Source organism: Pempheris klunzingeri, chromosome 1, assembly GCF_042242105.1.
Source record: "Pempheris klunzingeri isolate RE-2024b chromosome 1, fPemKlu1.hap1, whole genome shotgun sequence".
NCBI lineage: Eukaryota > Metazoa > Chordata > Actinopteri > Acropomatiformes > Pempheridae > Pempheris > Pempheris klunzingeri.
This window is the reverse complement of record NC_092012.1, coordinates 28,647,723-28,660,784: the sequence shown is the minus strand read 5'-3', so window position 1 is coordinate 28,660,784 and position 13,062 is coordinate 28,647,723. Positions and strand designations below refer to the sequence as shown.

General features: G+C 42.0%; 1 protein-coding gene across 1 annotated transcript in view; it reads left to right on the top strand.

Moving 5' to 3' along the window:
- Positions 1-13,062, top strand: part of ccdc102a (coiled-coil domain containing 102A) — a 63,285-nt gene that overhangs the window by 45,963 nt on the left and 4,260 nt on the right. The window contains exons 7-9 of the mRNA XM_070830109.1: positions 1,057-1,266; positions 7,424-7,594; positions 8,598-8,701. Coding sequence (XP_070686210.1) covers positions 1,057-1,266; positions 7,424-7,594; positions 8,598-8,701 — 485 coding nt within the window. The remainder of the gene's footprint in view (positions 1-1,056; positions 1,267-7,423; positions 7,595-8,597; positions 8,702-13,062) is intronic.

The following is a 13,062-nucleotide window of genomic DNA, read 5'->3' as shown; positions in this document are numbered from 1 at the left end:
AAGGAGGTGCCATTTGGTGCTATGGGTCAAAGCAATGGACCGACTTTTCATTTTTTTCATTTCTGAGTGTTCTACTTCCAGGTTTTTTTTACCTTTTATTTGAGGAAACATTTCCTGCACTCTCCTGCTTTACTTTAAAGATAAACCCAGTCTAATAATCCTGCTTATGCTGCCATCTAGTGGGAGCTACAGCGTGTTCTTTAACCCCGTACAGTACAGGACTAAGCACAAGAGTACATCACTGCTGGATATGGTAAAAGTACAACAGATCAGTCATAGTTAAAGTTTAGCACTGCTTTAATATATGTTGTATGAGTATGTCATGTAAGATCTTATGAGCAGATACTGAACATATTTTACAAACAGTGCTGAGCTCTCATTATATTACTACTACAATCATATTGTGTAATTACACTGGCACTCCAACTAATTGCAGTTTATAATGTGTTGTAAATGATCACTTCCCTCTAACCCAGTGTAACGGTAACCTAATAAACCTTTCTGAATGACGGAGCTATCACGTGTGTTTTCAGGTGCCTGATAATGTGGTCGTTCCAGCATCCTTTATTTTGATACAGCAGACGTAGTATTTAGTACTTTTTTTTTTGTTTTTAGTTTCTCACCATGGTTGTGTTGCTGCAGCTTACAGTCATCAAGGTTAGGCCTGATGATATGGGAGGGAATGACATTCTGCTCCTCAGAATGCTTAAAATGGTGTATTTTTGCTATATTGCACTTCAGTAAAAAATCTGAGTATTTCTTCCAGCACAGATCAGACCTGGTCAGACCTGCCTGTAACTTACATCAGATATGACTTTTAATTCATAGAAGTCAGTGCAGCAATGCTTTTCCTCCCCACAAGTTGCAAACAATTACATTTTTTTGTTTAACCACAGTCTTGTGCTGTTTTTCACTGAGCAGCTCCAGTGCTGCTGCTGATGAGGGAATACAACCTCTTCTCTGCCCTTACCACAGCAGCTGATCGGCACACCTAAACACATCTATCATTTCAGCCTCTCTTCCTCTATGCTCTGCGTGTCTCTGTCTCTCTGTCAGATGGAGAGACTGCAGGTGGAGAATGCTGCTGAGTGGGGGCGCAGGGAGCGCCTGGAGACGGAGAAACTTGCCTTGGAGAGGGACAATAAGAAGCTGAGGGCTCAGGCCGAAGACCTGGAGGAGCAACTGGCCAAGAAACGCAGACAGGCTGCCTCCGCACTCGATACTGACCTCAAGGCCATCCAGAGTGAGCTGTTCGAGAGAAACAAGGTGGGCAGGACAATGCTTGTTTGAGCCACCGCAGTGCTTTCACCATGATAAGTAGAATTTGTACCAGCAGAAACAGCCTTCTGTCCTCCCCAAAGGCCCCCACATGGTTAGAAACCAGATTTATCCTTTACATTCCACAAATGTATTTTCTCACTACACCAATACAACCAAGCTGGGATCTCTTTATATGTGAGGAGGTGTGACCTTGTCGTGTGTGTGTGTGTGTGTGTGTGTGTGTGTGTGTGTGTGTGTGTGTGTGTGTGTGTGTGTGTGTGTGTGTGTGTGTGTGTGTGTGTGTGTGTGTGTGTGTGTGTGTGTGTGTGTGGCAGAAAGAGAGATTGATTGTTTTGTGTATAGTGTCGAAACCATGGAATTGATCTGGGCAGGGAATGAGAAACAGGACAAGCGATTAAGACACTAGATGAAAACACACACACACACACACACACACACACACACACACCCAGGTTGATTAATAGTGGAATCATTTTCAAGCCCAGCCAGGTCTTTGGGTATCACTACTGTACAGACTGATGTTAACAATCACACTGCAACATGCATACACACACACACACACACACACACATTCACACGCACACTCACGCACACAGGAGTAATGGAGGTGAGAGCGAGCAGAAGTTAATATTAAGTGTGGACAGTGTGTGTGTGTGTGTTTTGTCATATGTGGTGCATCTCTTAGGCTGGTAATAGATTAAATGTATCAGGAGGCTCAGGAGGTGGAGCAGTATATTTACAATTTATTTTAAAGAGTGTGTGTGTGTGTGTTTTTGTGGGCTCATATACACCTGTGTGATATGTGCTGCGCTGATACTGGCCTCATTCTTGGTGCAAGGAACAGTTGTTATATAGGACTTGACATTTATTATTCGGGTCAGCAAGGAAAATGATTAAATAGCTTTATATTATATTATATTTTCATATTTTTACATGATGTCATATTTTTGGTCTGTCTACTGATGGGGAAGACTAAGTTCTGCTACGTCTTTCATCAGGCGTTAATTCTCCACAATCTTCTGTAGCTTGAAGCATCTTTTGATGCTGTACTGAAAACATTGTTAGTCTCATTACCTGTGGATTGTTTTTCAATACACAACTAGAGAATCAATCAATCAATCAATCAACTGTCTCACCTCTAACCAGAGGTTTTAATGCCACCAAATCCCAAACAGAGCGTCACACAGGAATACTCGGTCCTTAGCTAACTGTGAGACGTGGTCATTACACCTCCAGCTTGTAGCGTAGAACACGGTGATAGCTGTGAGCACATCTCCTCACATCTGAAGTGATCACATTGATATGAAGGCCTTTGGGTATAAATGACCAAGTTTGCCATTTAGGCTGTTAGAAAATCACAGTTGAGCTTTAAACCACATTTTGTCATGTTTCACGGTGTCCTCTCTGAGCTGCTGCCTGGTAATCATACAAAACCACATTATTTGTATAACACATTTCAAGCACAGAGAAAAAGTGCAACGTCTATCATACAGAATAAGTAGATATCTTTTTATGACGCCTATGGTCACTAGGTGGGGTTATGTACCCAGCATGCACCTCTCTGGCAGGCTGAATACAGTCAGGAAGACCTATTGTGGCAAATCTTATGAGGCTTGCTGCTTGAAAAGGTGGATATGCAGTTTGGAGACATATTTCACACAAAATGATGAGCCATGGTGGCTTTGTTTTTTTTATCCAGGAACAGTGTTATGGCTCGACTGTGTGTGAATTTTGATGACTTCCTCTGATCATTTTGGAAACATCTGGGTTAGTTATTTTCAAATGATGTCTGTGTGTGTATGTGTGTGTGTGTGTGTGTGTGTGTGTGTGTGTGTATGAGATGATCTCTAGTCTCCCCTAAATGCAGCCTATTATCAGACGGTTAGGTGGCAGGGGCATGCACCAGCAAGTATCTGTGTAAATGCTGGTCAGTGTAAGTGTTCTGAGTTATTTATGTTGCTGTCAGGTGTGTTTAATGCTGCACTTACCGATGTGCACACACACACTTGCGCGCACACACACACACACACACACACACACACACACACACTCCCACACACACAGGGTAAACATTCTAACAAAATGAATCAAAGGGACAGCCAGAATAATTATTCCAGACATTATGTTTGAGCAGAAATGCAACCGGGTGAATTAGCCCTCAGTTCTAGAGGTAGGAGGATGAGTATGGTGAAGAAGATGGAAATCAAAGAGGGGGGGGGGTACGGACAAGGGAGAGAGGGCGATATGCAAAGGAGTGGGAGGAAGATGAAGAGAGAGAAAAAGAAAGAAAAACATAGTGCACACACACACACACAAACAAACACACACCAGGACAAAAAGAAGCAGGAAGAGGTGCTATTAGGGCAAGAACAAGGCAGCATGAACATAATGAGAAAATAAACATGACACGTTTTACACACACGTGCACACAACATGTGCAGCCCTCTTGTTCATTTCCATATTCATGTTTATTCTTGGTTCTTTTATTAATATATCCTCTAATATGAATACATCCTCTAATATTTTCCTTTCTCCCTTCTCCACTGTCATCAGAGCAGTGCACATAAGTCCTTCCTGTGTTATCGCTCTAGGGCAGCCCTGATAATAAACCCAATTCTGCTATTCTCTGTGTGTCTAAGTGTATGCAAAGGAGGAAAGACTTTGCTGTCTAAATTAATGTTAAATTCAATATGGCAGTGGGGGTAGGGAGAATTATCATGATTCTTTATGTATGTGTGTGTGTGTGTGTGCATGCAGGGATATGTAAGTGTGTTCATGCCAGTGTAAATGAGCTGTACTCATGAACACGGTTATATCCACATCTGATTCAGAATTTCTTTTCTCACATTAAAGGAGCTTTTGTCAAGGTGATGAATGTGTAAATATAAGTCTGGGCATAAGCCTGTGGTTTATGTATGTGTGTGTGTGTGTGTGTGTGTGTGTGTGTACCCTTTGTTTTAGTGGAACAGATGTAGCGGCAGACTTGAGGGTCTCTCCAGTCAAGGAGAAACATTTAACAGGCAGTGTGGTGTAACACACACACACACACACACACACACACACACACACACACACACACACACACACACACACACACACACACATAATTGTGCTTACAGACATAGATTTGGCACAAATTCATAAACACATAATTGAGTATCAACCCACACACATAAGCAGCTTGAATGAGGCATGGGCACATTCACACACAGACATTGAACAGAGGCACACCCACACATATATTCAAGTTTAACAGGGAATATCTGTATGATATGTAATATTTACTGTCTGATTTTTTTTTTTATTTGACTCACACCAGCAGCCTTTTTGTAGGTGTCACATTTCTCAGGGAGTGGATATTTTGGGATGTCCTGTTGGCCAAGTAGATGAAACATTAATGAACCTGTGGGGAAACTGGGCTGATGAAGCCGTCCAGAAAGATATGGGGACTGATGTGTTTCTTTTTTTCTTGTCATTTTGAACACACTGTAGCTTCTTAGACACTTTTGTGTTGAATATTTTTAAATAACCTTCTGAGCTCCACACAGACCTTTCTGTGTTTGCTTTTTGTCTTGCCTTATAAAGTTTTCATTTCATCAAGTCAACGCAATAAAGACTTCCATACATTATAGTAGAGGATATATATTAAAAAAAAGACTGAATTGTTACTTATTTTATTGAAAACAGTATTGCAAACCATATTACTATGGAAAAAACTCGAAATAGAAAGTTGCACACATTTCTCTGGATTGCGGCTAAAGTGATTTGAAGCTTGTAACTTATTCTATTCATCAGTTGGACTCGTTCCTTTGTGCAGTGTCCATGGGTGTTTTCTTCCTCCTGCCAATTCAGATCCCTAAACATGATTTGTGTCATGGCTGTTCCGGTCCCCAGTCCACTGTCCTCTTCTTCCCCTCCTCCTTCTGGGGCTCTCTCTGGAAGTGTTGAGGGTCATGGTGGGTGGTGGTGGTGGGGGGGGGGGGACTGTGCAGTGTGTGTTTGGTCAAAAAACTATTTTTTTATTGGGTATTGATAATCACTCAAAATCTTGTTCAAAGAACACACACATTTATTTTTATTTTATTTTATACTGCTCTTTATACACTACTTCTTTTTTATATTTTCTATATTTTATTCTGTATATTTATCGTGGCTTAAACCGGGACCTGAGAACGTAATTTCGTACCTCCCCATGTGTAAATGTGTGTTGGTATGACAAATAAAGTTCCTTCAATCCTTGAACACACATATACACACTCCCACTCACTTTTTCCACTGTCTGACACAAAGACACACATCTGGAAGGATTGAAAAGGGGAGAAAAAAAGCCCAAATCCTATTCCAATCCAACACTAATGCCATTAATTTGTAAAAAGATGGAACTTTGCACCCCCCCGTCATCCAAATTTTAGAAGAAGCAGGCACTGAAGAATCTTGCCATTATGAAAATTTTCATTTTAATTGGATTTCAAATTTCCAACTCAAACTCCAAACCCTGGTTAAGATTTATCACATGACTCTGAGTTAAAGTATAACTGCAGCAGTAATAACAACACAAAAGAAGCTATTAACCATTAAGCATCTAATTCTGGAGCAGCCAATGTGACACTGCATCACGTTTTCTTTGTTCTTGGGCTTCACCTTTATCATCCTGTAAAATACCACCCCTCCAATTACTTCAGCCCCCAACCTCCTCCCCCGCTCCTCGTCCATCTCCTGATCCCTATTTCCAACATGAGACCCCCCCACCCCCTCTTTTAATTATTCCTATCTGCATTATCTTGCTGCTCTCTTTGTTTGATCTGGCTCTGGGGTTACACTAGTGTTTGTGTGGCATTCGGGCATTTTGCTTTGATTAACGTGTAAATATTCACAGAGGGGGGAAGGGAGGGAGTCCGTGCACTCCATCTGAAGGAATCTGCATGCATAACATTCTCAGTGAGAATAAATAAGCTAAAACCCAAGAAGCGAAAGCTAATTCTGTGTTTATGGATAAAGAATCAAATATCTAAATGTACTATTCACAATAGAGTATAGATCAAATGAGGATATAAATAAATAAAGGGCACTTCCCACTCGTTGATCTGGTCCCTTATTGTTCCAGCAGATGTCTTTCCTCTTTAGATCGTATTGCCGTATAAGTTCAGAAAAGCTTTTTGGAAGCTGCTCTGTCTGGGGGGCCATTAGGTGTGCAGAGGGGGAGGCTGAATCAACACCATCAAAGTACAGGATAGTGCAGTGAGTGACACTATAGTGCATTACTGATGATGCCATTAGTTGTGTGCAGACTTTCCACAGCAAATCCCAATACAAACCTGTGGAGTGAGGCTTTTTGTTGACTCAACCACAATGACCTAACACTACAGATAGAGACTGAGAGATCTGTCTATTTGAGATGGTGTGAAACACAACCAAATGAGTAGCATTCAGAGGTGTCCGTTTGGAGGCCATTACAGCCATGTGGCTCTCCTCAGGACGTCTGATGCCGGTCCTTCCAATACATCGTGGTTAGCTTGGCTACGAGCTTTCAGAGGGCAGGGATGGAGAACATTACAGGACTGAAAAACATCACGCCTTTTTTGTAAAATCCTCCATATATCACCTCTTCCGCACTGACTGCATTTCTATTTGATGTGCAAAGCATTTCTTCTAATCCACAGCACAGGAGTTCAACCAGGCTGAACTGGCTGTGTGTTCAGTCGCTCGTCTCAGAACTCAGCTGAATCTCCTGTTATTTCTGCCATTTCCGTTTGCTTCCCTCCTTTTTTACATGTCGCTGTACATTTATGAAGCACATTCTTAATTAAATTCATATTTGACTGTAAAATATTTGAAGTATTTATATAGATGTGTATGAAACAGAAATTCCAATGATGATCAGAACAGACTCGCATACAGTACAGGGCAGATGTGAAGAAGTGCTGTAAAGTAAGAATCCTTTCAAAAATGTAGAATATAAATATTTGGTATTTATGCTTTATAAATCATGTCAATTAACACCTGACAAACCGATTCATCGGCTAATATTTATCAGTAATAAATGAGACAGAAGAGCTGGTTGACCCAGAATCAGCTCCAGAAAAACGGAGGTGGAAACATTAGTCTCTAAACAATCTTTTCTGTCCGTCTGCTTTGTCCTCAGGAGCTGGCCGACCTACGCCATGTCCACTCCAAGCTGAAGAAGCAGTTCCAGGAGAAGACGGCAGAGCTCGCCCACGCCAACCGGAGGGTGGAGAGCCACGAGGCTGAAGTCAAAAAGCTACGTCTGAGGGTGGAGGAGCTTAAGAAGGAGCTGGGACAGGCTGAGGATGAGGTAGGAACATGGCCGTGCATGTGTAGTGCAAAATACAGTCGGTAGCTAAAAGGTTTTCAACGAGTGGCCAAGTCTCTGACGATTCCTCCAACTCATCGAAAGTGTAGCTAAGCCACAAATATAATGTATACGTCAGGGCAAGCATCACAAGCGCCCTAAAGCTTTACAAATACATTTGATTTTTAAATGAATCATTTCAAACGCTTGTCATCCTGCTGGATGAGCTATTTTTTAAAAACAGTTTAGAGATCTTATCATGAGGCAACCAGCTGGCTGACCAAGCTAGTATTTTGGTTAGCCGCTAAGTACATATTCATCTACAGTAATAACACACTTTTATTACTTGTCATGTCATACGTAGCATGATTCTACTCCCTCAGATATTAATGACACTATAACATCCTGATGATTGATTACTTTATAGAGGGGGGGTAATAATGCTGTTGCTTACATGTGATCAGCTGACCTTGAGGTCCAGCCAGTCCATATTTTCTTCCTGTTGTTTTTGGGGAGATTAGCGAGTTGGCCTGGTTGCACGTTCCACATAGCTACAAAAGCTACTTGGTTTTAGCTCAGAGGCAAACATTTGAAAGGAAATATGCAAAATATATGGAAAGCTTAATGAAAATCTCTACATAGGCGCTGGAGAGTGATGATGATAATCAGAATGGTCATTATTATGAGACCAAGACACAGGTTGTCAGGTTTGTCTTGGCCTGTCAATGAATGTCAGCCTGGGGAGCCACTTCTGGTGTGTGGGCTTACATGGAAAACAGCAGGTGTGAGTGTGTTACCCTTCAGACAACCTTCTCATGTAATGATCAACCCAAAAGCCATCAACCTCAATTACAAGTTTAATGAGACTTAGGAGGTTGCCTATTAGAAATGAGTGTGTGTGTGTGTGTGTGTGTGTGTGTGTGTGTGTGTGTGTGTGTGTGTGTGTGTGTGTGTGTGTGTGTGTGTGTGTGTGTGTGTGTGTGTGTGTGTGTGTGTGTGTGTCCAGTTGGATGAGTCTCATAACCAGACGAGGAAGCTGCAGAGGTCTCTGGATGAGCAGGTGGAGCAGACTGAGAACCTGCAGGTACAATTGGAACACTTACAGTCAAGGTAAGACACATGCACACACACATTCACACTCACACACACACACACACACACACACACACACACACACACACACAAATATACAGCACAGAGTGGCTCTTTTATACATGGCAGCTTTTAATGGTAAATTAAATGCATAAACACAGCAGCAGAGAAGATGGCTATCTCAGTGGAAAGTGTCATTTCATGCGTTTTCACATGATCTCGGCGACTTTAGTAGCATAAAGTGTTGCTACTTTAAAGCAGAGTAACACTCGGTGTCCCATTTGATGTCATTTCTTGTATTACACTTCTACTAGGATAAGCCTCCACACGGATAAGGGTTGTAATGGAGGCTAAAGTACACTTGGCACAAACATGATGTCTGCCACAATCAGCATGAACCCAAGCAGGGTGAGCTGGGTAGTGGATTTCAAATGAAAACAAAATCTGACAAACAGCAGTCATCACTCTCACTTTTAATGGAAAATATAAAGCTCCTGGATCATTGATCACTGCTCTTTCAGGACCTCATGACAGGTTGTCGATTTCATTGCCTGAAAAAAAATAAGATGGGAGATATAACAGCAAAAATAAACAGACACCAAGCACGTAGCATCAGTGACCCAAACTGTACTGATATTATCTGCCAGTAGAATATTTGTTACATGTGTATGTAATATAATGTAATGCAATGTGATGTGTTAGACATTTAAGACCTTCCTGCCAAGCAGGAGACAATATTACAGGTGGTGTATATACAGTTGGTAAATCTATGGGATATAAACCTCACAGATGTCCAACAGGATGTATGGACTGAAAGTCGAAGTTTCCTCTGGCCCACAAAATATTAGGCTGTGGGCTACATGAAGCTATTTAAGTGTTTCACCTTCTGTGGTAATTTTCTGTATTATTTATCCAGCAAATTAACAAAAGCTAGGAACTAGTAGACTATTGTAGACAAATGTTTAAATCAACACACAAAACAATAATTAACACTAGTACAACAAGTAGTCTAATGATCAATTAACCTGCAGAGGCCTCTCAGAACTCTGCAGGCCACCAGGAATAATTCTGGATCTACAGTCTATTGTCTGACTGTGGCTAATCAGTCCGGCAACACCTGAAGCCCCGAGTGGTATCTTTGGTGTACTTTGGGATACGAGCAGCAGCTGTACATTAAGTGTCAATGGCAGCAAGTATTTAGGAGGTGATATCAGCAGCAGCTGAGCTGAGTCGGTAATCACAGTGCCTGTCTTTGTGATGCAGTTTAACGTTGTTTGTCATGTGTAGCTTGTGTTAATAAAAGCTGAGAAGGAGAATGTGAGGCTGTGGCTATGTCCTGGAGGCAGTACCAGCGCTGACACAGTATTTACCAAACTCCAAAAACTAGAGGAAACAAAAGATTTGTTCATTGTTACCAGCACTACTGGCACTTCCTTTCCTACCAACCTGTTACTGCTTGAACTGGTGCCTCCCAAATATACCGTCATTTGCGTTTTTTGCCGTCCTACCAACTCACACCCAAAACGTTTCTTTTTGAACTGTGAAAATGCAGTTTAAGTCACTGAAGGATTTCAGAAGGCACCATGAAATATTCTACAGTAGTACCTTGTTATCAAAATCTGCAAAGACCGTTGAATATCTCCCACAAAGGCTTATGCCAAAGTGGAATTTTTGTACTCTTAAGAGTGGTGCCATGTTTAGTAACAGCGCTCCAAAACCCGCCTAGACAACCTAGACACTTACTTAAAACACACCATGTGTGTGTGATGTGAAGCTGACAGGCTACTTGTAGCTGCCAGACACACTGTGAGCCTCAGCACTTGCTTCTCTTACTATTTAGAGATTAGCTTCCTTTGCTTTATATGTGTGTGTGTGTGTGTGTGTGTGTGTGTGTATTGCCTGTCTTTCACTTTAGCTCTCTCACTCTATCAGCTTTACACAGTCCTCAGCTCCTTGCACTCTGCCTCTCCGTCTGCATTCTCTCCATTTTCTCCACGTCGTTGCTCCGCCACTCGGCAACCAATCGCAGAGCTCCCAGTCACAGGTTACCGTAGTAACAGAGAGCTCTCTTGTTGCTGTGCTCTGTAGAGGAGTGACAGGCGTGTCGGCATGGTAACAGCTTCACAGACTGACACAAATCTGCGTGTATCGTGTAGAAGGTGTAGCTTAAGCTGTTCTTTCCATTCAGTTTCTCAGAGACTGATGTGTGTGTGTGTGTGTGTGTGTGAACGTTACTGTGTGTCTGTGTATATCCTCCTAAGCGTCAGTGTATTTAAAGCTTGTGCGTCATGTTGATGAATGGCTCTGCACACATCACTTCCCCGTTGTGTTTTATGCCACTTTCACGAGTTAGCACACACAATGCAGGTGTGTAACAGCCTGCACTGTATGCGTTGTGTTGAGTCCTACAGTGTTTTTCCTAAACCAAAGCATGAAGCATTTTGTGTGTGTATGTATCCTAGCTTGAAAGATGTAGCCATTCACTATACAAGGTGGCATTAGAGGAAGTGAAATGCTGTAGTGTTGCTGCTGTAATATCTGTGATAGAATATTCCAGAACATGGTTCACACAAACTTCTCCCCAGGATTTCTGCTATATCTCACAATGGGAATGCTGATTCACAGATACACACTCCCAAGGTGAGGAGTGACATATGGTCGTCGTGCTTGTCAGGTGTTTGTTCAATAGACGTATTTGTACTAATCCTGTCTCCTAACCTAAAAATCATTCTGCTTTAGTGAAGCAGTTTACACTTCGACGGAGGAGGTTACTGGCTAGTTACAATAGCTTTCTCCACTTTGCACTCTCCAGCTCTCTCAGCACTGATAAAATAGGCCCAAATTTATTTTGTGCCCAATAAGGAATCCACTGATCATGGTGACTCCATGAAAATAACCAACACACCTGCCTTTAAACCCAAATTTCACACTTTTAAATGCTAAATAAACTGTATTTGCTGCTCAGCGCCCAGTCTGTCATAAATCATCCCCTGTGGTGATGCATGCAAGGAGAAAGCCTCTGGCAAACATTACTGTGATGATATATGTATAATACTAGTGTTACACTGTAGATTCACGCGTTAAAACTGGCAACCATAAAGTCCTCTAATGCACACACAGCACACACACTCTGCCTTTCGATCAGTGGCTGCTCATGTTTCCGTCTGCGGTGTAATGAACTTGTTTTTGCAAAAGCCATCGATCCTCCTCCCTGCTCATTGAAAGAGTGACCGCAACACGGTTTGAAGCAAATGGATGGCAAGCATCTATGTGTCTCCCTCTCCCTCCCTCTCTCCGTCCTCCTGTCTCTTACTGTAGGTTTCTAGTCATTCATTCATGTCTGCAGCTAAGTGTTTGGATGCTCAATAGAAAAGCTTTTAGTGGCTGAGCTAGCGTTGTGGTCCAGATGTTATGATGGTTTATCTACCAGCCGTTCTGACCCTGATCTGGCCTGCTGACTGACAAATGACTGACAAATGACTGGCAAAGGTTGACAGAGAACAAGAGAGAGTGAGAGACACTCTCGGGAAAAATAAGTGCAGATAAGCACGAAAGCAAAATGAATGACAAGATAGAAACTAGAATAAGAATTAGATAGAAGATACAGTGACAGTTGTATGTGACAGTGCCGTGATTAACATCCAAGCCAGCAGATCTACGGAAACAGTGGACACCAGACTGCTATGTGATATGACTCTAATGCTACTTTGTGTTTGTCTGTACTAATAAAGTGATGTAATAGAAGTATAATATGAAATATAATGCAAAGTCAATGTAATGTCTCAACATAATGCAGTACACATTATAGGGTAAAATATAGTAATATAGTATAACATAATATATCTTATAGTACAGTAATATAACATCGAATAGAATATCACATATATGATATGGCATGAGTATAGTATTTAACAAAATATACCAGCAAATATTACAAAGTGTATAATAACAGTCCAACGGAGGGAAATGGACGGGGAGTGGTGTGAGAGTCTGGAGTCTAGTGTGAGCTGTGTGGTGTTACAGTGTGTTCTACAGTCTGAGAGCAGCAGGTACCAATGAGCGCCTGAAGTGCTCCGTTTTTCACCTGAGTGTGCTGAATGAGCTGCCCATCTGCTGCAGCTTGTCGTAGAGAGGGGGAGAGAGGTTTTTTAGGATGGCTGAGGTACTTGTATGGGTGCACCCCCCCCCCCCCTTTCTGTGATGATATCCAGGACCGGGGGCCTCCTGTTACTTTGGTGGTCCACCAGCTTTTTTGGCTTGCTGATCCTGAGCTTCAGCTGAATGTTGCTGCTCCAAGTGGCAAAGTTCTCCACCAGTCCCCTCCTCACTGTCATTGTTGATGCACCCAACACAACAATGGTGGAGTCTTGTGAATACTT